Raw genomic sequence first — 25,411 nt, 5'->3', positions numbered from 1 at the left:
GGAAATAAGGTTTGACGAAAATTAGAGAAATCATACCTGAACAAACTAGAAACCATTCGAAAGAGCAACTTTTTGACTTCATAATCCGTATTTTAAACACTGTCTTACGCGGGAAATTCGACGAAATATTCAGCTTTAAAAACACCTGGGCAAATTTCTAACTTTGGACACTTTCATGCTGGCCGATTTCTCCGTTTGTTAACACTAATTAACTCGCGATATTAGCCTTTTTTAGAGTTTAAAACAATAAGGGACACGTCCTCAGTTTGTTAAAATTGTTACGCGGCAAACAGCGCGCCAAAATTAAAGACTAGAGCAGACGGCGCGATTCTCTCCGCGGTTCGATTCGGATCGGATCTCTCAAAACCGTTACGTAGCGCTACAATAGAACTACAAATTGGCGCCAATTTCAATTCGAAGACTGCGAAGTTTTATTTAACAATTGTGATTCGCCTAATGCGTCCCCAAGTCACCCTTTTTTCGCTGTCCAAAGTTAGGAAGGGGTGTCCAAAGTTAGGAAGGGGGCGTCCAAAGTTACATAGAAGTGTCCAAAGTTGAGCACGAATTCGGCCTTTGGGGAACTCTACTTTGTGAAAAATGTATTCCATTTAAAAAGTTGAAAACTTGTGAGAATGTGTCTTAAGAATGCTTCTCTCCATTGCTTTTTTAATTTTGAGTCTAACATATAAGCAACGGAAGTTATTCAAGGTTATGCAAAAAGTGTCCAAAGTTATGCATACTGACCCTATTTATTTATTCAAACTGTTATAAAAAACCTAATAAAATTATTCAAATTTTTACCAAAAAATCCAGCTGTTTAATTTTGATATGCACCATTGAGAATTACCATTTCGACCTAATTTGCATATTGATTTTATCAATACTAATTTATTCATTTAATTTAGGTTTTAATTTTTATCCTTAAATTTCTGTGATAACTTGAAAATGCTCCATATTAATATTGATAAAATTATTTATATTTCGATCTGATTAACTTTAAGCCTGCATTGATTTAAAAATAAATAAAAAAAACTAAATTAATTATTCGAATTTTAATTTTGAATTTCTGTTTGGGAGGGGTGTAAGTTACGTTCTACACTTTTTATAGGTGACCACATGTCTAAAATTCTTCGCCAGATTAACCGACTTAATAACGTGAAAACCAAAACTGAAACTTGTGATGTGGGTAATTCTTGAACTCCAAATTAACTTTGGATTAAAATGGGAAATTAATTTTATTTATTTATTTTTTCAATATGGATAATTAATTATGTTTGGTTGTCACGTAATTAATCGGTTAATTTTTAATTACCTAAATATGAATAAATAGCCCTCTCTCATTTATGGCGAAGAAATTTTAGTCTTCTGGTTTCTGAATTTTGAATATTTATAATTAGGGATAAACCCATGATGATTTTAATTAAACTTTAATGGCTGAAATTACTTATTTATTATATAATTGAATGGCCAGCTCTACCTGAGTAAAAAATCTCTCCGCTTAGGCCTTGCTTGATGCGTACGGTGATGGACTCAACGCATTTGTGTCCAAAGACAGTTTTCGGTAAGTCCGGCTCCCGCGAGTACGGTGTGTTGCCGTCCCGGGACGTTGGGGGATCTATTTTGACATTGAATCGTCTGAAACGACGTCGAGGGATTGCGCGGACACGTCGCTGGACACACTGTCTACCCTGGCAGGTGGTGAGAAATTATTACAGGCGATTCTTCCACCGGAAGCCGCCAGTCCGAGTAATTGTTGATGATCTAATTGCATCTGCATGCCCGGATGAAACTGATGAGTTCCTTGTAGGAGCGCACTTTGTTTCATGGCAGCAGGATGTAAGGGATGTCCCGCGTGTAAGGCCTGCATGTTAGGCATCCCCATGGATTGTAAAGCCGCGTTTAGAGACGGTGATGCCTTTTGGTGATGGTTATGATGATGGTGGTGCGCCGCCGCGGCCGCCGCGAAAAAGTGTTCGGCACCCATTAGACTCGCGGCCGGGTGTCCGAAGGTGAGCGCCGTCGAGCCGTACGCCGGCCAGCAAGCCGAGGTAACGGGGACGAACGAATTGGCAAAATGGTTGGCTAATGTCCTAGGAACTACGGGTACGGGTTGAGGGATCATCCCTAATTGACTGGTACAACCGCCACTCGACTTGTTCATATTATTACTGTTGTTGTTGTTATTGTTGTTTTCAGGGGCGATTAAGTTCTCGATTGTGAACGGTTGCTTATAAGGTTGCGTTGGACGACCCTCGGACAAAGGTTGAAGGTGACTCGGTGCCGCCGCTAAGGCATTCAGCCTCATTTTGGCTTGTTCTTGTATGGCGTTCTGATTAGCCGTTTCTAATTGCTTCAGTTCAGCCAGGGCCGCCGCCGTGGCGTCTTTGATGGGTTTGGGTAACTTGAAGCGTTTCCTTCGTCGTAGGAAACTACCATTCTCGAACATATCACCGCAGCCCGGATGTAGCGCCCAGTAGCTTCCCTTACCCGGGCGATCGGGCCTTCTCGGGATCTTGATGAAACAGTCGTTAAATGAGAGATTGTGTCTGAGTGAATTCTGCCACCTTTGAGTGTTTTTACGGTAATACGGAAAACGGTCCATAATGAATTTGTAGATGTCCGATAATGTTAACATTTTTTCGGAGGAACTTTGAATAGCCATAAAGGTTAATGAGATGTAAGAGTATGGAGGCTTCTGATCGCCGTACGTATTACGGCCTGGTCTTGGCATGGCCTAGAAGACCCTTTAAAGTCGCGCAGTTCCCAGAACCAGAACGCAAAATGTATTTCAATTTCAAGTTTCTTCTTTTTTTACTTTTGGTCCCGCGAAATACGCCGTAAACAAAATTATTTACTATCCCGTAACTGGCAGGCTGGCGGTTTGGTTGGTACGAGTTTGAACACCAAGAAATACGCTACGCCTCGTGTTCCGCCAAACGCGTACTGATTTAATTTAAGACTCGGGCCTGGGTTGACCCACGCTTGTACAAACGTTACTTAACATATTACGTTCGCGACTCTGACTCTGACTCTTGAGTTATATTTAAAAAGGTAAATATTTAAACAAGGCTTAGGGGGTACTTGCCGTGCGTTATCGTACGCGATGCCGACTACAGCCGAACGGATTCCGGCCGGTCGTAAAATCGGTCTTCGGCGGTAACCTCGACGGTTCCGCGTTAACGTCTCTGTACGTGCGTGCTGAAAAACACTGGAGAATTTTACCGCAATCCTGAATCTCAGGTACGCGTTGTCGAATCCAACCTCCGGAGAGTAACTAGGAGGGGATACTCGCGGAGAGGAAAAAGTCGTGTACGGTTTTTCCGTTCCCCCGTTTTAGTCCTTCTCTCCATTGGATCGCGGAACTCTGCCCATAAACCAATAAAGATTTTTCCCGCCCATGGGATCCGCGTGTATAACACCCTCCAACCAGAGTTCCAGTTTTGGGTTTAGGCGGAGTTTTGCTTGTGTTTTGACAGCATTAAAGATATGTTAGGCGATCGCGGGTGAGACCCCAAATACATTAGAATCCTTAAGACCCTTAACTATACACCGAGTTCACTTCTAAATATTGTTCTTTAATTCCATCCATTTCTTCTTGACTAAGTAGATTTTTTAAAGGGGAGCATCGAGGGGTAAGTCACTCAATGTTGCATGCACTCTTGATAGAATAAGTTGATTCTAACTCAAATACCAAGACGCGCAGACGGGTTAATTCAATTTGGATTTAGATTAATGTTATAATCTTCATCGAATTAGTTAGATTTGTTGCATGGTTTGTTTGTTCATGCAATTAAATAAATAGACAGATTTGTGTGTTCAAAGTTAATTGGGGTGCAATTTATGGGCTCCCCGTGGAACAGGTCTGTTTAAGCTATGAAATACGTAGACAGACTTGTGTGTTCAAAGTTTGGGGTACAATTTACGGGCTCCCCGTGGAACAGGTGTGTTTATGTTATTAAATAAGTAGACAGACTTGTGTGTTCAAAGTTAATTGGGGTACAATTTATGGGCTCCCCATGGAACAGATCATTTTGATTTAATCTCGTTGCATGCGTAATACAAGTGAAATCAGATTTTACTATTGTTTTAACTATATTTAAAAGTAGCGAAGTAAGTCTGAAATTTTTCATACTGAATATATTTCCGTCGGCAGTACAACTACACCTTACTTAAAGGAAAAGTTCAGGGCAAAAATATTATTTATACCTTACAAGAACGGCATTTTTTCAAAATATAAAAAGAGTTAAACATTAAAATTAACATAAATGATCTGTTATTTAGAAGTAATTACCATTTATTATGTCTTAAATTAAAACGCTGACTACTGCATCCTCGCCGTGTTTAGACCAAGGCTTAAGTATTTTAGATCAGTGTATAATTTAATTTAAGTTATTATCAGTTTGTGTGAATATTGAACGGTTACTTAGAGCGGTTTAACCATGCACTACAGAATGAAAAGGGCTTTGATATATTAGGATTTCTGTATTAAGAGCTAGTGATGCCCAACAACACTCAGCTGTACTCTACTTAGAGGTTCATATTTTTAGACAGTGCTTCAACTCTAGGACAATATTGCCAGGTTCTGTTACAATCAAGCTCAAACCTTAGCTACCTAGATACTACCATAAGTTTATAAGTGATATGTTCCCAATAAGTATGACGCTTACAACACTTCGAAATGCTACTGAGAGACTTACAGAGATAACTAGTTCGAGAAGGAGAACGACGGAAGCAAGAATTGAAGTCCCAAGTCTACTCGGTGGTGTTTAATTAATTTTGCATGCAGGACCAAGTTCCATCTAGGTCCTATTTAGTCTGCATTACTAATTAGGCCTTTGACAACAGCGCCTCACTCACCAGGCCTCCCCCGCTTCACTTCCTCGAATCTATGACCTAGTACGTCACTCACTCACTTCAAAATTACAAGCTCCAGTTTCTAAGTTACCAGAGATTGATTAAACAAACTTATGGTGAACATATCTTATAAACTTATGATCTAGGTATAGCTATGTTCAAACAGCTCCGCTTACTTTGCCTTGTATCTCTCCACGATCTATGCTAACTCTTAGCTCACTAACGGTAGTACGGTACCTGTTGAAAATTTTCCATGGAACGCAAAGAAAAACAGAGTTTGATTTGAAGAAAAGGCGGGTTAAAGTTCGAGCAAATAAAAACTAGGTTTAGGCCCCATTATATTTTAAAATCCTACCAGCTAGTTCTAGCTCGACCACCCCTAAAAGTTTTAACGAAAAAATCCAGTACACCCCGTTTACCCGATGAAGCTCAATGATGCTTATCTATGGGTTCTATAGAAATAGCCTACCAAGTTTACATGTATCAATATATGACAGGGAAAAAGGTCAAAAGGTCACTTGTAACTTGGACATTCACTCTCAAGGAGAGAGAGAGAACCGTGTTTTTAGTCGGTAAATAATATAATAAAAACTTTGGGAAAATGAAGTTGGAAGTATTTCGCTAATACCATGGATAAAGAATGCGCGTGAGCTTGAAATTTGTTTTCACGTTATAGGATAGGCAACTCCCTATCTCGGACGACAGCTTATTCTGTATATACTCTAGCTGATACAGCATCAGTTGTCAGCACGCGTAAAGCTAGTTCTCCATGTAACGTAGCTTTGTACGTGCTGTCAAGAGACCAAAAGCTTCAGGATTTAAAATATCCGCGAGTTTTTTTAGCTCGAGTGCATGCACGGACCTCTAGGCCTTAGTTTCAAATACACGTAGTAGGCTGTAAGCAATTTCACATGCTGTATTTGAAACTAAGGCCTAGAGGTCCATGCATGCACTTGAGATAAAAAAACTGGCGGATATTTAACATCCTGAAGTTCCTGAAGTTTTTCGTTCGTCTCTTGTCAGCACGTACAAAGCTAGGTTACATAGAGAACTAGCTTCACGCGTGCTGCCAACCGATGCTGTAACAGCTAGAGTATAAACAGAATAAGCTGTCGTGTGAGATAGGGAGTTGCCTATCCTATGGCGTCGTGAAAACCAATTTCAAGCTCACGCGCATTCTTTATCCATGGTAGTTAAGACAGTCCACGCTATAGTAACGGGCAAATTTTTTGGCTAAATTACTGTTGTGTTCGCACTTGATAGAGAATTCGGAATAATTCTAAGCCATAGTGGTTTATCCCTCGGGTAAAAGCAAGAAGGAGGTACTTATGTGGAGGGAGACTGCGTGTATGGTTAACTGAAGGCGTACGTCTCATCTTAAACAGATCTCAGGGGTTGATTAGAGCCATGCATCAGGATATAGCTTTTAAGCTATGGCTCTGCAAGGCCCGTTCACTTTTGGGGCCGACCACGACTCCACAAAGAACGCCCTCTTATTGCGCTCGCTTAGTTTCGTTGTCTCACGATTGTTTTCCCAAAAAGATCAGTTAATCATTCCTCTAGAGCCTTAATTCCACCCACCTAACTAACTAAGCCCAAGTTCTTATCGACTTCTTAATATTTACGGCAAGCTTCTTAAGTTCCCTTAAATGTATCCAAGGGAGGGTGAAACCAAATTTGTAGTTAATTTAAATAAGTCCAAATTTAAATTAAATATACTAGGATGATGTAAAATATTTAATGAATTAGGTGAACGTTAATTACTGCTTTTTAGATGCCTTATGGAAAAGGGGAATAATTGTATCTGTTATTTACCGTGATTATTATATACTTCGTAAACCTGCACATCATTAACAAAATAATGATTGGTAATTTAGTGCCTAAAATTCAAAATACATGTATTGGTAATTTAGTGGCTAAAATTCAAAATACATATGTATTGGTAATTTAGTGCTTAAAATTCAGAATAAATTTATTGGTAATTTAGCGCCTAAAATTCAAAGTAAATTTATTGGTAAATTAGCATCTAAAAGTCAAAATAAATTTACAGGTAATTTATCGTCGAGAATTTTCAAAGCATTTGTTACCGTTGTGGAGTTAACTAGAGCCGGCATTAACATACTAGTTATAGATTAAAAGATGTTTAATAATTATGGCATTAAAGGTCAAAGTAAATGAACTAGCCAAGGTTATGGAGCATGTATGAGCGTATCCTGATCCCACTAACCTCTCAAATATACACACTTTTGGGGTTACTATTATATCCAGCATTTTCAACTATAAAGTGTAATGATTACAACGTAATCGATTGTTTAACTTGCAACTCTTCAGAATAAATTACCAGCTACAAATTCGTAATTTACTGCAGGAAAATCTCAGATTCATTAACAAAATTATTTGTAATTTCCCAAAAACTAACTGACCAAGCAAATTACCACAGATAGTACGGTAATTAAGAACGATATTTCTTAAATTACCAAGTATGGTAATTATTAAATTACCAATTCAAATACACTCTGTGCCATACATATTCATCGATTTGGTTTCATTTAAGAAAACAATATATTTTTTAAAACCTCGATTCCACATATATATACATACATGAAAATTGAATATTTTTTGATATACTGAATAGATTCATTCTCTCCGCCTTTTTAATGTATAAATTCCCTTGATTACTCGAAGCGGACGTGATATTTTTCATAAAACATAAAAGATACACATATTTTTTCGCATCTTAATTTCGCAAAGCTTTTAAAACGTTATTATTATTATATTTACCAACTTAAATATTTTTCAATTCCCAAACCTATTTATAGTTCTAAAAACGCCCGCGCCCGGGATATTATACTTGATATTTGCATTGCAATCAACCACTATAGCTCGCGATACTGTTACTAACGTAAAAACTGCCCCCAAATATTGACACTTTAATATTAAATTGCCTTTTTACGTTTGCGAACACCTTTTTTCTATCTGTTGTATCATAAGTTGATTACGAAGATAAGTACCCATCGGTGCATGGTTTTTAGTTTACTTTTACGACTTCAGCGCTTCCAAGAGATCGGACGACTAAAATACAAGAGATATTCTTATTAACCACTCTCGTTTCTAATAGAAAAATACACTCGGTCGTGGAGGCAATTTTTAGTTTAGGGTCTATTTTTATAATAGGCCTTTTCTTCCTCTAACTCCAACCTGCATGTGTTATTTTACCCTCATCACACAGTATTTTTTTCACTCCTTACGCTACCGAAGTTTTTAAATTCTGAAAGTGAAACGTGGCTAAGTACAACATGTGACGTACCAAAAAGCATGCTGTGAAATGAGAAACTCGTTCATGTATTGAAGGTTTTGGGGGAGAAAACATGGCGATAGGAGAGACGCTTTCAATAGACCATTTTTGAAAGGGGTCCGCAGTGTCGTCTGCTTTTTATACAGTTATGACTGCTTTGATAGGGCTTCAACGTTACCAGTCCAAAGAGTCCTAATTGCTTGAAGATATAATGTCTTTGGACGAAAAGGTGCTCAAACATTATATTGCATCTAGAACGAGCTGAACTGAACCGAACTACCACAAACACCGAGTTCATACGTTATCACATAAAAAAATTATTGTGCTGTATAAGAAAATCTAAAACATTCTCTATTTCCAATGTAATATACTATTTTTATTTAAAACTCTGTAAGAGTAAATGACAATCAGTCTGCTAATAATATTTTTTGAACTACTTAAGTTTATTTACTTCTACCCTATACTTCGAACTTAATCCAACATCTCTTGTTTCATACTAAGGGTAGACTAGAGGGAAGCCTTCCAAGGCAGAAGTATCTCTTATAATCTAGTTCCAGGTCCATTGGAGTATAGGTGGTATAGATTAATAAAATCTGTCATTGTAGACAAAGACGGGAAAAAGTAAGGGATAAGTGTAGAAAATAAAGTGCCTGAAGTAACAGATATTCAATTTTCACTTTTGGACACATGATTATAAAAAATTCTTATCTTAGTTTTTTTTCACTAAAATTACTTCCATTCAGACATAGCTACTTACATCGGTTCATCTGCTTATGGTCGTATATATCGTTTTAATGAAATTTAATAGCTTATATTCGTGCTATCATTTTCAGTTCCGATCCGGTTGTGGGAAGTATTACTGTTATTCTATTTTATTTTTTTGTGTTTTTTGGTGTATTTTAATGGAGAATGCATTAAGGTGCTTTTTAGAAATCGCGTGAGAAAATATATAGCTGCAAAAGCATTTTATTGTTTTTTGAAACTTTTACTCTGAAACTCAATATAAGTGCTTTTTATCTTCGTTTTTTATGGGAGGATTTTTTAATTTTATTAAAGGGCAAGTATAATGAAATGCTATATTGTCCAGTCGTAGTTTGGTTAGTACAGAAGTAAGATGAGACTAGAAGTACTTAGCTAACCAAATTCTTCACTTGGTTAGCGAAAGTGAATATTCTTGATAAGACACCAACGGTTGTCCCTCTGGTAGCGGTTTCTGAGTTTTCCCTCCAAAACATGAGACGCTCGCGGTGGTAGACGGCCGAACTAGATTCAAGCACCCGCTTCGACGGTGTACACTCCCGGCTTTAGGTTAAGGGGAACGGGGTAGGAAATATTTTTAGAACTCGACCAATTTTTTTTCTCTCTAGTGTAGGCGCGATGGAAGCGGCGAATAAAATCCTCAAATTTATTCACTAGTGCCAGGATCTATTAGTACCAATGCTAGAACACTTTACTTCTAGTCCCTTATCTTACTTCTGGTTTGTATATACATAAGATATGTTCTGTAAGTTTCTCACTGGTTAATGAGAGCTTGTCATGAAGTGACGTAGGTGAAACCAAGGATGATGGGTAATCTAAGAGAAATCGGCCCATTAACTGTGGAACATCTTAGGTCTCGTGGGACTCTAGAAAATAGGGGAGGAATACACGGGAAAATGGAGGGCGGTCTTCCTGAACACTGATTTGTCTAACGTAGATAGCCTGCCATTTTCCCGGTATACGGACTAAATACCCCCAAGACAAAAGACCCCCGGTCATAATCCCCCCATTTTTAAAAACGTACAAAATCCCCCCTCTCTCAAGACAAAATCCCCCGGTCATTTTCCCCCCCATCCAAGTTAAGAGTACAAAATCCCTCCACTATCAAGACAAAATCCCCCCACTCTGTAGACAAAATCCCCCTACTCTCTTGTCAAAATCCCCCTACGCTCTAGACAAAATTCCCCGGTCATAATTCCCGGTTAGGTTATGTTAGGTTAGGTTAGGTTAGGTTAGGTTAGGTTAGGTTAGGTTTGGTTTGGTTTGGTTGGGTTGGGTTGGGTTGGGTTGGGTTGGGTTAGGTTAGGTTAGGTTCGTAATATTTTGGAAATATTGTAACAATGGTACGCCTTTTCCAAAATATTATTTTTTACATTTATTTTCTTCCGAAGAACACAGTTTGGGGGGAATTTGTCCCGGGGCTGGGGGGAATTTGTCCCGGGGCTGGGGGGAATTTGTCCTGGGGCTGGGGGTATTTTGTCTTCGGCATCCATTCGGGGGGAAATTGTCCGGGGGATTTTGTCTCCTACCTGAGGGGATTATGTCCTTTTCTTCTCAAATGGGGGGATTATGTCCGGGGGATTATGTCCAGGGGGGATTATGTCCTACATTCCATTTTCCCGAGTATTCCTCCACTATTTTAACCGTCCCACCAGACCTAAGTCGTTCCACAGTTAGCGTGCCGATTTCCAACCCCATCATCCTTGAAAAAACATCATAAATTCTAGTAAAGCACCTAGTGAGACGCTGTCAAAGGCTTAGGCTTAGTACAGACTAAATAGGAAAATGGACTGCAAAATTAACCGAGTGTAGTCTGCAATTCTCACTTCCGTCGTTCTCCTTCGAACTAGCTCGAGCTGTAAGTCTCTAGCACTACGAAGTATAGGTAGTGTCATACTTATGGAACATATATTATATATAAACTTATGGTTTTATGATTGAAAAACATGACGCAAATTAATTTAAAATATTCTTAAAATGTAGTCATTTTGTGTGTGTAAAATTTGACATTGGAGTTTCGTTGAAGCGGAACCAATACCCTGAAACTTTGCCTTCAAAATCTCGTCATATATTGCATATGTTTCTAACTTTATTTAAAAGTTTTCCCAGAGATTTCTGTAAAATTTTTAAAACCAGGTATTTTTTTTTAATGTTTTCATTAGATCATGAAAGTTTATATTTTTTAAATACGCTTTAGATCTGGGCCGAGGATTAATTAAGAACAAAAGTTTTTACACATTTTTAATTGCTATTTTCATCACGATTTTGAGCTTCGTGATCTTTTGGTGGCCGCGGCAAAAACTTGCACCAAAAGGGCGGTGTTTTAATACGCCATGTTTTGCTTGAAAACGCGTTAAAATATAAATTAACTCTCATAGCATTGACGCTATATGGACATTGTATTTGAAATAATGCATTTTTTATTCTAAATTTATTTTAATATCAAAATATCTCCAAGATAATATTGTTTTCTTGGAAATAAACGTTTGTAAGCTGCATGCCTTAATCCTCTAATCTACTTTTAAATAATACACGTGTTGTAGGTGAGTAAAGTCTGCGATTGTTAAATATTGCGTGAGACGTGATTTGCCAGGTCACGGATCGCAAGGTTTAATAAATACTTGAAATTTGTTAAATGGTACACAATTATATATTTGATCAAAAATAGCATATAATCCTATAATTAATTTGATCAAAAATAGCGTTTAATCCTACAATTAATTTGATCAAAAATAGCATATAATCCTATAAATAATTTGATCAAAAATAGCATATAATCCCATAATTAATTTGATCAAAATTAGCATATAATCCTATAATTAATTTCATCAAAATTGGCATTTAATCCTATAATTAATTTCATCAAAATTAGCATACAATCCATTAATTAATTTCATCAAAATAGTATATAATACCTTAATTAACTTCACCAAAAGTAACATGATCCTTTAGTCTGAAGAAATACTACAAAATTGGTAAAAAAAAGCTTAATTTAATGAACTTTCATAAAAACCACGTTATTCAAAAAAAATTGAAATGAAACCATATAATTTGATAAAGACCAAAACGAAACACAGTTTCAAAGAATAACACGCGTTTCATCCATAGATAAACATATTAATATATATCGTGTCCAAAGTTTGATTCCCACTTAGTCATAATATTTTCTAAATTTTTAGTAACCTCTTAAAATTTGATATAACAAGTGTGAACAAGTCTCTATACACTACAATCCCTCCTAGGGGGTTTAACTCGCATTACATTTAGACAAAACCCTAGGGTATAATAGCATAGGATCAACAATTATTACCTCTCCGAGATGACGATGACGTTACGGAGAGGTATTACACTGGACGTGTCTGTTAACTCGTTAGCAGTAGGCAAAGCGGAGCAAATGTATTCGCAACATCCGGACCGCGTTCGCGGTTCACGGAAAGCAAAATTGGCTTCTACTCCAGTATCATCGTTAGGGTTAAGAAGTACGTGGCGATCGGATAGGTTACAAGAAACGTCTAGCCCCCTCCCAATGGCAGCTAGGGCTTCCATCAAAGGTCCACGCAATTGCGGCTTTTCTTATCATTTACTGTGAATAAATCGCCCAAATTATGTACAGTCGCCGCAATTAAAAACTTTCTCTCTCGCGACGTCTTGTTTCAATCATAAGCCGCAAATTATTGATCTAATACAATGGGTATAAAAAACGTATCTTATATTGTTGTTTCAATAAATTTTTTACTAAGCGTTCTTTTTTGCACTCTCCACTTTCCATTTCCAACTGCTAAATAGGGGGTTTTGAATGATTGGGATGATTTTAAAGAGAAGGTGAACAGTTGAGCATAGCTCGTCCGAATTACCGAATGACATTCCAGTAAAGGGAGAGTGATGTTAATTGCAATTGTCTGAATACACGTCCCCCACGGAATCAATGCCTTGAGCCATATTGCACAAAGATATAATCAACAATTGTGGAATGAAACTTAAAATCTTCCTCCGGTGAAGATATGGCCACGGGTGCGACATTCTGTTCCACTATGGTTCGCAAATGCCAGGGGGTGGAGAAAGAATTCTATCTAGATTAGTGGGCGATTCTTGATGTCAGATTCAACATAAGTCTGCACGAACGTTTGGTTGAAAACGGCGCATTTCGGAGAGAACCATCTAGAATTTCAATGGCCAACCAATTCCCTCAATATGTCACCCATTGAAAACCGCTTGATGGAGGAAATAAAGGTTCACTGAAAAGGAGAATACCCACACTCAAAGTATAGCATGGGTCACAAAGTGGTGCCTACATTTGAGAAAGTGATTGTGTTCATTGTCTTCAACTAATTGGGATTCGCCATAATCAAGATGACGAACCTTTCTCAAGAAACCCTTTATTTACAATGCGAAATTAGTAGGATACTAGAGTTACACTAGTCTTAGCAGTGTATCCGATGGCAAATTATGGTCTAATTGACAATCAATGGAATCTGCTGAGCTGCACGAAGTATTAAATCCTTGAAGGTTAAGTAAGGACGCAATTAATGCAGAGTGTGTATATACTTTATTGAGAAAAACCCAACCAACATAACAAGTTAAATAAAGAATAAAGACACTTTGCTAATTACTATCCAACATTTATTCTTAATTATGAACATGATTAGGATAAATACATTTATACGTTTTCATTTTTAATTTCATTATGCGATTAATATTTGATCATTTTCCCGTTGGCGTTTACAACCTGTTGCATTCTCTGCGGCATTGATGAAAACAGATTGCTTATGTAATCGGGCCGCTCGCCAACCTCTTCCCATGCGGCCTGGATGATGGTGAATAGTTCGTCCTTATCATTGGGAATTATATTGTTCTGGGATACAATCCTTTTCATAATCGCCCAGACGTTTTCGATTGGAGATAAGTCGGGTGAATTTCTTGGCCAGTTCATTACATCTATTTCCGGATGATTCTCATTCAAATACGCCATGGTTGCACGTGACTTGTGTATACTCGAATTATCTTGTTGAAATATAAATTTACCGTCCGGAAAATGATTGTCTACGACATGAGGAAAAAAGGTATGTTCCAATACATCAATATATTTATCGGAATTAAGGTTCCCTTCTATTCGCGCTAAGGTGCCAATTCCATGTTTTGAAATATAACCCCACACTGGCACAGAAAACCGTCCGCTCTTCTGGATTGAATGAATGTTAGCCGCATCATATCGGGTCCCTTTCTCTCTCCACACTCTTACGTGATGGTCCGTAGATGAACAAAATGTTGATTCGTCGCTGATGACAACTTCATTCCATTCGTTCCTCATGTAACGCAACGAGCCCATTGCGTTCATCCTGTGATAATCTTGGCATACTGACTGGTGAATGAGTGAGACAAACTGATAGTCTTTATATAACAATTGAAGGTAAAAAATATATTCTAACACATATTTGTTCTATTTTAAAAATGCCACGAAAAAACCCAAATTGGGTTTTTTCGTGGCATTTTTAAAATATGTGTTGCCTGAATAAAATAGAACAAATATGTGTTAGAATATATTTTTTACCTTAAATTGTTATATAAAGACTATCAGTTTGTCTCACTCTCTCACCAGTCAGTATGCCAAGATTATCACAGGAAGAACGCAATAGGCTCGTTGCGTTACATGAGGCTGGTCGGGGTGTTCCTTTTATTGCGCAGCAACTGGGCTGTTCAAAGCCAACCGTGAGGTCATGGCTAGCCGCTTATGGTGAAAATGGGCGATTGACAGACAAACCAAGACCGGGAACTCCACGCGTTACCACTGCAGAAGAAGACGACGTTATTGCTGCTCTTGTTGTGAATAATCCTACCACCACTGTTCGATCTGTAAAATCCATCATGGAATTGGAAGCGTCGGAAACAACGATTAGAAACCGATTACGTGACGTTGGGCTACACAGTCGTATCGCCGCGGAGAAGCCATATCTCAAACCAGAGCACGAACAAGAACGCCTAGCATTTGCGCGCGCTCACCTTCACTGGAGGAACGAATGGAATGAAGTTGTCATCAGCGACGAATCAACATTTTGTTCATCTACGGACCATCACGTAAGAGTGTGGAGAGAGAAAGGGACCCGATATGATGCGGCTAACATTCATTTAATCCAGAAGAGCGGACGGTTTTCTGTGCCAGTGTGGGGTTATATTTCAAAACATGGAATTGGCACCTTAGCACGAATAGAAGGGAACCTTAATTCCGATAAATATATTGATGTATTGGAACATACCTTTTTTCCTCATGTCGTAGACAATCATTTTCCGGACGGTAAATTTATATTTCAACAAGATAATTCGAGTATACACAAGTCACGTGCAACCATGGCGTATTTGAATGAGAATCATCCGGAAATAGATGTAATGAACTGGCCAAGAAATTCACCCGACTTATCTCCAATCGAAAACGTCTGGGCGATTATGAAAAGGATTGTATCCCAGAACAATATAATTCCCAATGATAAGGACGAACTATTCACCATCATCCAGGCCGCATGGGAAGAGGTTGGCGAGCGGCCCGATTACATAAGCAATCTGTTTTCATCAATGCCGCAGAGAATGCAACAGGTTGTAAACGCCAACGGGAAAATGATCAAATATTAATCGCATAATGAAATTAAAAATGAAAACGTATAAATGTATTTATCCTAATCATGTTCATAATTAAGAATAAATGTTGGATAGTAATTAGCAAAGTGTCTTTATTCTTTATTTAACTTGTTATGTTGGTTGGGTTGTTCTCAATAAAATATATACACACTCTGCATTAATTGCGTCCTTACTTAACCTTCAAGTATTTAATACTTCGTGCAGCTCAGCAGATTCCATTGATTGTCAATTAGACCATAATTTGCCATCGGATACACTGCTAAGACTAGTGTAACTTTAGTATAATACTAATTTTGCATTGTAAATAAAGGGTTTCTTGAGAAAGGTTCGTCATCTTGATTATGGCGAATCCCAATTAGTTGAAGACAATGAACACAACCACTTTCTCAAATGTAGGCACCACTTTGTGACCCATGCTATACTTTGAGTGTGGGTATTCTCCTTTTCAGTGAACCTTTATTTCCTCCATCAAGCGGTTTTCAATGGGTGACATATTGAGGGAATTGGTTGGCCATTGAAATTCTAGATGGTTCTCTCCGAAATGCGCCGTTTTCAACCAAACGTTCGTGCAGACTTATGTTGAATCTGACATCAAGAATCGCCCACTAATCTAGATAGAATTCTCTCTCCACCCCCTGGCATTTGCGAACCATAGTGGAACAGAATGTCGCACCCGTGGCCATATCTTCACCGGAGGAAGATTTTAAGTTTCATTCCACAATTGTTGATTATATCTCTGTGCAATATGGCTCAAGGCATTGATTCCGTGGGGGACGTGTATTCAGACAATTGCAATTAACATCACTCTCCCTTTACTGGAATGTCATTCGGTAATTCGGACGAGCTATGCTCAACTGTTCACCTTCTCTTTAAAATCATCCCAATCATTCAAAACCCCCTATTTAGCAGTTGGAAATGGAAAGTGGAGAGTGCAAAAAAGAACGCTTAGTAAAAAATTTATTGAAACAACAATATAAGATACGTTTTTTATACCCATTGTATCAGATCAATAATTTGCGGCTTATGATTGAAACAAGACGTCGCGAGAGAGAAAGTTTTTAATTGCGGCGACTGTACCCTAAATTTCCAAGAAATAAAAAGGCATACGCTTGAATTCAAAAGCCAACAATAGCTACGTTTAAAATGATTTTAGGAATATAGTTTCTCCAAACGACTTAACTATAATTAAGGTAAAATATTGACGATTAAAATAATTAATATCAATTATATTTATAAAATTATTTAAGAAAAACCTCTTAAGTTTGTAGATAGCCCTGGTCTCGATTGGGAGAGGTAATTTATTTTGGTTTCCCAACTTGTTTTTTCTTGTATTAGCCGCCGCAAGTACACCTAATTATTGTAATCGTTTCTACGTCCCCCTGTGTTTTTTGAAAGCGGCCGCTGTATGCTATAGATGAATGAACGGCGTTTGGTAAAGGTCACGCCCGAAAGAGGCCCTTCTTAGAGCCTAATGGCACCCCACGTTATATCCCCGTGAAGTTTTATAATGCCAATTGTGGGGGCTGTCATTACTGCTTGCTCTCGACCGTTGAGCGCAACGCGGCTCTAATCAGACCCTCCCATTTTATAAGCTTAATTTGTTTCCTTTCTTCATTTTCTTGATTAAAATATTAATTTTTCTCGTCGCGCAAACATAATTAGTCACTATCGTGATATTTTACGACGCCTTTATAGTGTCTCAGCGGTTTGGTCTCCTCGATCCCTTCTTGGTTTATTAGTATTGTGATTGTCCTATGACTTACAGCTCAAGCTAGTTCTAGAACGACAAGCGAGGATTGCAGACTACACTCGGTTATTTTTGCACTCCATCTTCCCATTCAGTCTGTACTTGTTATGAATTTGTGTATATAATTCACGCGAAATAATTAATTTGTAAAATATGTAAAATTTAATGTCAAATTCCATTGTTGAAATCATTCGAAATATTTTGTAAACGCCTATTCAAACCTTAAAAATATAAGAGAAAAACAAAATTCCCAATCCTTTACAATCCAACACCAGTACGAAAACAAAAGTAAATTTATCCTGAAACGCCAAGACTCCTTAAAAATCATTGACGTCATGGGCCAAAAAGCGGTACCCCAAAACTTTCCAAATTGCACCTCGCCCGCGAAGCCACGTAGCGAAAAGCCCCCGTAAGACGGTGACTGTTATAATAGACTTATAATTGACTTCATAAAAAAGCAACTAGACTAGATAAGAACACGATAGAACAAAGGTCATGTTAAAGATGTTATATAAACAGACGTAGGTGTAATCTCACTAGTTAGTATTAGTATGTAGATCGAGACTAAAGTGACTCAATAAACTATGTCGTTATAAAGTGTTGCCTTTGACTTAACTCCGTACCGTAATATGGTGTCAGAAGTTATCGAACCGCGCCCCGCAAGTACCCATTAACCTAACGAAAAATGACGTCGACTTCCTTCAAAAGCCCGGTGACGTCGATGATGCCCTCTATAAAGACTTGGCGAGAAAGGGGGAATGTATCCATTCTTCACCTTAGCTGCATGACCAAAGGGTCTCCACTAAAACTCCTTAGTTTAGTGTAATAAATAATCTTTTTTGTAAATATAACTTAAAGTTTCCACCTCATTTGCACTAATACAAGTCCTTCAGACCTTTAAATTCGCCAAGTCCAAACAAAATATCTACCAACTGTTTCAGTCCGGTAGGTAGATTTCCAAGCCATTAAAAGCTCTTCCAGCCCAGCGCTATTCTTCAGTACTAAGCCTTTGACAGCAGCGCCTCACCAGGCGTCGTTTTACCACGAATCTATGACATACGTCACTTCATGCCAAGCTCTCAGTGACCAATTCGATACGAAAACCGACAAACAAGTAAACAAACTGCGAATAAGATTCGAACTATATCTCGCAGCTCGAGCCAAACCAAGCCGCTCAATAACTATACATATAGCTCTTAATACAGTTTACCATGCACGATGATAGCATTAGGCTTTATTAGGTATTTCCATCATGTAGGCCTACACAGCATTTTTAATTTGGTGTGTTGTTTTAATTGGTAGGACGAGCTAATTAAAGTAAATCCTTTGAATTTTTGGGTTTTTTCTACTGCATGCTATCGTTTTCAAAATGTTTACCGAAACGTGATTTTACGCCTCGAAAGTTTACCCATTTATTTGATTAATTTCTCTATAGTCTATGGATTGCATTGAGGCAACGAAAATATTTGATAATTTTTATAATTTAATGCAGTTTCGGGTTTGTTGCCTTCCTTGTAGGTGGATTTATTTTTTTTATTATGATTACATAAACTTGATAAACACTACTAATTAGTAAATTAGCCCGTAATGTTTTTGGTATAGAGAACCACACGATTTTTAAGTTAAACAAGATGACCCAAGGGCTGGGCCATAATAGTATCAACATAGTTTTCTAAAACTTAATTAGAACACATTAAATAGATAATATATAATGAACAAATCACAAATCTGTTTTTCATTTAACTTTGTTGACAACAAACAGTATTGGCAATGGCATTCATTGAAAACTTTTACTGATCTGTCGTTTGTTTAGCCTTCGTTCAAGGAAAATATCCTACGTCATTAGGCCTATTTATTTTTCGCTTAAATATATTGACAATAAAGAGTTTTTGAAAACGTATTTATGGAAAACTCTTATTAATCTGTTGTCTGTTTATACCTTTTCCATAAAAATACTCTAAACCAGTTTTTCACTTACCTCAATTCGCAACAGTATATTCAAAATACCCTAAAATGGCGGATACAAGGCCCTATTCGTATATATATCACCATAAGTTTATAAGATATGTTCCATAAATAAGTATGACACTTCCTATACTTCGTAATACAGAGAGCTAGTTCGAGAACGGCAAGCGAGAACTAATCTATGATAATAATCTAAGCTTTGTCTAGGACGGGGTTTAAACACTAAGCCTGTGGCTTGTTAACAGGTGGGTCCCTTTACAATGCATAGAGGGGTGCAGGGGGCTAGCACCTATGCCCCCACAGCTAACCTACAGCGCCCTATACTAACTATTACGTTTACCCTGACTACACTCGGTGGTTAATTATTTTTGCAGGACTTCCATCTTGGTCCTATTTAGTCTGCATTACTAAGCCTTTGACAGCAGTGCCTCAACAGAATCTGACCTACCTCACTCACTCACTTCAAAATTACAAGCTCCAGTTTCTAAGTTACCAGAGATTAATTAAACAAACTTATGGAATGAACATATCTTATAAACTTATGCAATACAAGTTCTGTGGCCAGCTATTGCGCCAGCAAATGTACAATCACCATCTCTATTGTAATCATAAATAGAAGTTTGCGTGAGGTTTGGGGGGAGGGCTTCCATTTTTATCGCCTATAGTTATTCAATAGTGTTACGTCAAGAGGGGTTCGGTGTTATACGTCAAGAGCCGGCGGCCCTATTTTTTTGTTGGCACTTAGCCCTGGAGTCAGTTTTGTTCGAGTACAAGAAGGACAACAGCAAAGGGACGTACGTCTGCTTCAATTGGAATAAAAAACTTGAGTTCGATTCGCCACGCGAGCCGAAAAAAATTCGCAAAATCAAAAATACTCGAGTTGAATTGAAGAACCATCGAACGATAAATCGGACACAGGAAACACGCCAAGGGGGCTCGATTTTCAACTCTGAAGCGCTGAATAGTGGCTCTGAGAATTCCATGAGCCATAATCCATCGTTGGGTCCAATGGTTCCTTGCCATCAATATTAACAATAGATTAAAAGGAATAGTGACATTGTATCTCAAATCTAGAGAAAACCTTGCTTTTTTGAGAGTTTAAACTCTTCTGATTCCAAAAATATGCCTGATCAATATTTAAATATGAGAGAAAACACAGAAAAGAAATTTTGGGGGCAAAAGCAAATTTGCGGAGTTGATTTTTGGCCGGTTTTTCTCCTCGATACGTCACTCACGGCATCTCGCGGAAAAGCCGAGTCTACTAATGCCGAGGCGCGAATCTGAATAAAATAGGCTTAACGCGGCGCGGAGACACTAACAGGCTCGTTACGTGAGCGATATCTAGAGAGAAAATGTCTCCTTACTACGTCATCAAACGAAACAAAATTTTAACTGGGCCTTTTTCAAACTGTACAATACTTTGATTGCAATTTTATAAATTGCTACGAAACCAAATAAACATTAAAAAGTAAACATATCATAATAAACTAGAATTTTCAAGGATTTTTTTCGCATTTTAAGTTTGTGGATGACGAAAATTATGGCACTAACACTTTAAGTAGCATTTCTATAACTTGGATTTGATAATGTTAGCCAACTTCCAGCAAAGACCAAGTAGGGATTTGCTTACGATATCTACACTATTCATGTAAGAAAAATAAATAAATAGACCATTGCGCTACCTTTCTTTTAAGGTCTCAAGGATACCCATACAGTTTTCGGACTTCAAAAGACTCCGATTGAATTTTTAAACACTTAGAACTTGCCTTTCAAAATTTTGTAAACACGATTTCACGAGTAGTTTCATATTGGTCTAATCCAAAAAAATTTAGTCATAGCTATCTGTGATTTGATCCTTGTTGCATAAGTTTCATAAGAATGACACATGGTAATGCTAGAGACTTACAGCTCGAGCTAGTTCGAGAACAACAAGCCAGAATTGCAGACTACACTCGGTTAATTTTGCAGTCCATTTTCCTATTTATTCTGTATTACTAAGCCTTTGACAGCGCCTCACCAGGCGTAGCTTTACCTCGAATCTGTGATGTTTCATCTACGTGACTTCATAACAAGCTCTCAGGAACCAGTAACAATGGAGCATATCTTATGAATTTATGCTTGTAGCAGAAGTGAGATGAGACTAGAAGTGAAGGGCTCTAGCATTGGTAATAGATCCTGGCATTAGTGAACAAATTTGAGGATTTTACGCCGCTTCAATCGCGCCTACACTAGAGAGAAAAAAATTGGTCGAGTTCCAAAAATATTTCCTACCCCTTTCCCCTCAACCTAAAGCGGCGAAACACGGACGCGGGTGCTTGAATCTAGTTTGGCCGTCTACCACCACAAGCGTCTCACGTTTTGGAGGGAAAATTCTGAAACCGCCACTAGAGGGCCAACCGTTGGTGTCTTATCAAGAATATTCACTTTCGCCAGTGAAGAATTTGGCTAGCTCAGTACTTCTAGTCTCATCTCACTTCTACTTGTAGGGATATCCTTCAACTCTTGCAAATATACTCATTTTTTAAGCGCGTTGTAAGAAATGCTGATGAAGAGTTATGAGTATGTGGCCCACGAAATATTCCGGACCTGCAATGAGCACCACTCGACGCTTAAACCTCTTCTCACATCATATTGAATTGATATTATTATTTAAACGTGAACGGCCATTTTGAAAATGGGTCCAGGAGCCGATCCTTACGCAGGGGTTACCTTAATGCCATTGTTGCATTGATAGCGAATTGTGGAGGGCCCTACTTACTAACTTGTGCAAATGTATGGGTCCCCTTCAACAGCCCCTCCATCGATGCCTAAGCCCTCTTACCCATAGTATAACATTTGCTTTGTAAACGTCCGATATATTGCAGGCTATCGTTCCCTTTTTAGATATTTTATATAATAAATATTTGTCGGTATGGCCCCCGTTCAAGAGTGCGCCCTTACAACATGCCACTTTTATATTTTCACACCTATTTTGTGGTGTGCGCGCCCATGTTGGACTAGTTCGCGCCTGAAACTTACCCTACATGCTTAACTTTCCTAGTATTGATTATCCGCCCATTGACATCATGGTGCGTTGTTCATCGTGATATCAAGCAGAATGAAAACAGTTTGCTTTCAAAAAGACGTTGCTAGGGTTGAGTTTGACTTAAGATCAAAACTTGCTCGGCTTAAGTCGAGTAACTATACTTGGGATTCGTCAAATAAAGCTTCACATTTACGTCAATATTCTTAATGCTATCTAATTATAATTAATTAACTTTGATTATAAATAAAATTTTAATCAAAATTATCAAAATAATTAGTTTTTCCGGTTTCATTAATTGATTCCTGTAATGTTTTATATAATCTATATCTATATAAATCAAAGTCCTGACTGACTGACTGACTGATAATCAACGTCCAGCCCAAACCGCTTGTCCTAGAAGGCTGGAAATTTGCAGGAACGTTACTAGTAATAAGTGGTAGGCGTGTACTAAGAAAGATATCCCCCCAATCCGCCGCCATATTAAAAAATGGCGACCAGAAATGTAAAAATCATCTTCTCTATACAACAAAGTCCATCCGCAATTTCACAAATATTTAGTGTACTGGTTTCCTTTAACCTATAGACGGACTGGATGCGGTCTTTTGGGTTCGATTTGTCGCCATTTTTTTAAATGGCGGCCAGAAATTTAAAAACCCTTCTTTATGGAATAATGTCCGCGTGAAAAGTAATAAAAAATGCATCCCTAGGGGCTGACGGGCAACGCCGAGTGCCTTCGCTCCTTGGGTGCTTCAAAAATATTAGTCGAATCAGTAAAATCTACCCATTCTTTGTATCATTTAGTTGGAAGTTCTTATTACAAGCGAGCGATGCCGCAGGTAATAGCTTGTTATTTATAAAGTTCGAATCTGTCGTTTTTGTTTATCAGCAATTGATTAGTAATTTATTCAATAAAATTACCATTTTTTAAAATTATATTGATATCACATCTCTAGTTGTAACAATATTGCAAATACAAAATTTCCGACTTTTGGTTTTCACTGAAATAAGAAACAGCTACTTCATGGAACTCATTAAAAATTAAAAGTTTATTTACAAACTAAAAAGTTATTTATTTTGATAGCTTTCGGACCTTGGTCATTCTTCAGCCAAATTTTAATCTACACTAATTTAAATTTAACAAGTAACTCTAAAAAGTTACAATTTAAACACGAAGGATCCAAAATTTAAAATCGATACAAAAAGGCTTCCGAAAGAAGTCAACTTTAAGAAGGACACCTCTCTTTTGTGGCTTCAGCAATTAGTAGGTCCAATATTTTGTTAAAAGAAAACATGCAGAACGGACGTGCATGAGGTAAAAATAAGAAACCATGGGGAATAATTATCGTGTATAGAGAACGCGATAAGAAAAGGCGAGGCGTTGAATTAGCGCCTCCTCGGGGCTATTTTTTGTAGCTCGACGTCTTGTCTTAATGAGTCCGTAGGTACGTGGGACGATGAAATGTTAAATTGCATGCATCTGGCCCATCGGCTCCTCGACTATATGTCGAAACAAACGCCACTCGTAAAAAGTGTCAAGCATATCAATGAGGAACACGAAAAGACACCAAGGTTAGTACAGTTTCAAAGGGAAGGTTAACGCGTACACCTATTAGGACGATTGGATAGGAGAGAGATGACTAACAGGTTATTTGAATATACACTGTAATAGTCCTAGTCTGTAAAATGTGGCCTCTACACGCTCAATGTTTTGCACATATTAAACGGAGAACATCTATGAAATTCATCATCAGCGTCCCTTGCGTGTAATAAGAACTTCCATCAAAATGATGTAAAGAATGGGTAGATTTTACTGATTCGACTAATATTTTTGTAGCCGTACCCTAGGACTAGCGAAGGCACTCGGTGTTGCCCGTCAGCCCTTAGGGATGCATTTTCGGTATTACTTTTCACGCGAACATTATCTTCCTTAAAGAAGGGTTTTTAAATTTCTGGCCGCCATTTAAAAATATGGCGACAAATCGAACCCAAAAGACCGCATTCAGCCCGTCTATAGGTTAAACGAAACCAGTGTACTAATTATTAGTGAAATCGGTTGAAACGCGCGGACTTTGTTGCGTAGAGAAGATTTATTACATTTCTGGGCGCCATTTATTAATATGGCGGCGGATTGGGGGGAAATCTTTCCTAGTACGCGCCTAATACTTATGAGTAACGTTCCTGCAAATTTTCAGCTTTCTAGGGCAAGCGGTTTGGGCTGGGCGTTGATTATCAGTCAGTCAGGATTTTGATTTATATAGATATAGATTGCCAAGACTTTTCACTAATTGTGCATCATGACGTTGAACACCTTAAAACCGTTCTCCATTCCTGCTTCTAAAATTACATCTATCCCTGGTAAAACTACAACATTCTCAATAACCCAGAGTTCTGACTACAGCCCAACCTACCCTGCGTTATCTAACCCACATCTTCTTAAAAAGCACTCAGCTAATACTAATTTGTAGCTAATTTCTCATTGTACAAATTGTTTTAATTGAAGAACCCGCGCTGCAGTTCAGTTTTTGTAAGAAAGAATAATTCCGGTCGACCTTTGAGTCTAGATACAGTTGTTCACCGGAAAAGGAATAATTTAACTTTTTTTAATCTTTAATTTAATAATTGCCACCAGAAAATTTAATTTGGGAAATTTAATCTTTTGAAGGTACCGCGTCTAATTTTAAATTAATTTTAACGTAAGGAAACTTGATTTTCTTAATTGCGTTTAAGTCGCTTTAAATTCGTTGTGCTAACGCCAATTACATTTGCATAAACCTACGAGTAATTTCCCCGGGTTATTTCATAAAATGTAATTCATAAAATTTAATTCAGAATTTTTATTCAAATTAGTTTTTATTGCTTAATATATTTATTTTCGTTGAATGAACGTTAGTTATTTTTAGTTTAAGTAATTTTAATTATTAAACTAGTCACCCCTTTCAACATTAACATTAATTTTAATTGTATTTATTAATGGTAAGTCGCGTAGCTAAATTATTATTTGGTTAATTATGATAAAATATTTCTAATTATATTCTGTAATATAATTATATTTTCGTAGATCCGCTGCACAAAATTTATTTCATTGCAAAATGTTTTATGAATTACGTAGTTTCATATAAAATCATTATCAAAATTAGTT

At 37.6% G+C, this 25,411-nt stretch overlaps 1 protein-coding gene and 2 long non-coding RNA genes across 3 annotated transcripts in view; 2 read left to right on the top strand and 1 right to left on the bottom strand.

The window, feature by feature from the left end:
• The window catches only part of LOC149629897 (uncharacterized), an 86,205-nt gene that overhangs the window by 15,165 nt on the left and 45,629 nt on the right, over window positions 1–25,411 (top strand). The window lies entirely within an intron of this gene.
• Window positions 753–3,318, bottom strand: LOC149629900 (uncharacterized). The gene has a single exon (XM_089851598.1). The coding sequence runs from the start codon at window positions 2,729–2,731 to the stop codon at window positions 1,616–1,618; it is 1,116 nt and encodes a 371-aa protein (XP_089707724.1). The 5' UTR covers window positions 2,732–3,318; the 3' UTR covers window positions 753–1,615.
• Window positions 3,443–25,411, top strand: part of LOC149629896 (uncharacterized) — a 67,598-nt gene continuing 45,629 nt past the window's right edge. Inside the window, exon 1 of the long non-coding RNA XR_016374385.1 lies at window positions 3,443–3,632. This is a non-coding gene — a long non-coding RNA (uncharacterized LOC149629896). The remainder of the gene's footprint in view (window positions 3,633–25,411) is intronic.

This window comes from Phalangium opilio, unplaced genomic scaffold, assembly GCF_054372755.1.
Source record: "Phalangium opilio isolate 3A_F unplaced genomic scaffold, DU_Popi_V2 ptg000105l_1, whole genome shotgun sequence".
Classification (NCBI taxonomy): Eukaryota; Metazoa; Arthropoda; class Arachnida; order Opiliones; family Phalangiidae; genus Phalangium; species Phalangium opilio.
The sequence above is the reverse complement of the archived record's forward strand: the minus strand, read 5'-3'. Positions and strand labels throughout refer to the sequence as shown.

Coding starts and splice junctions, on each gene's coding strand:
- LOC149629900 (XM_089851598.1), bottom strand. CDS start 2,731: ATGCCAAGACCAGGCCGTAATACGTACGGCGATCAGAAGCCTCCATAC.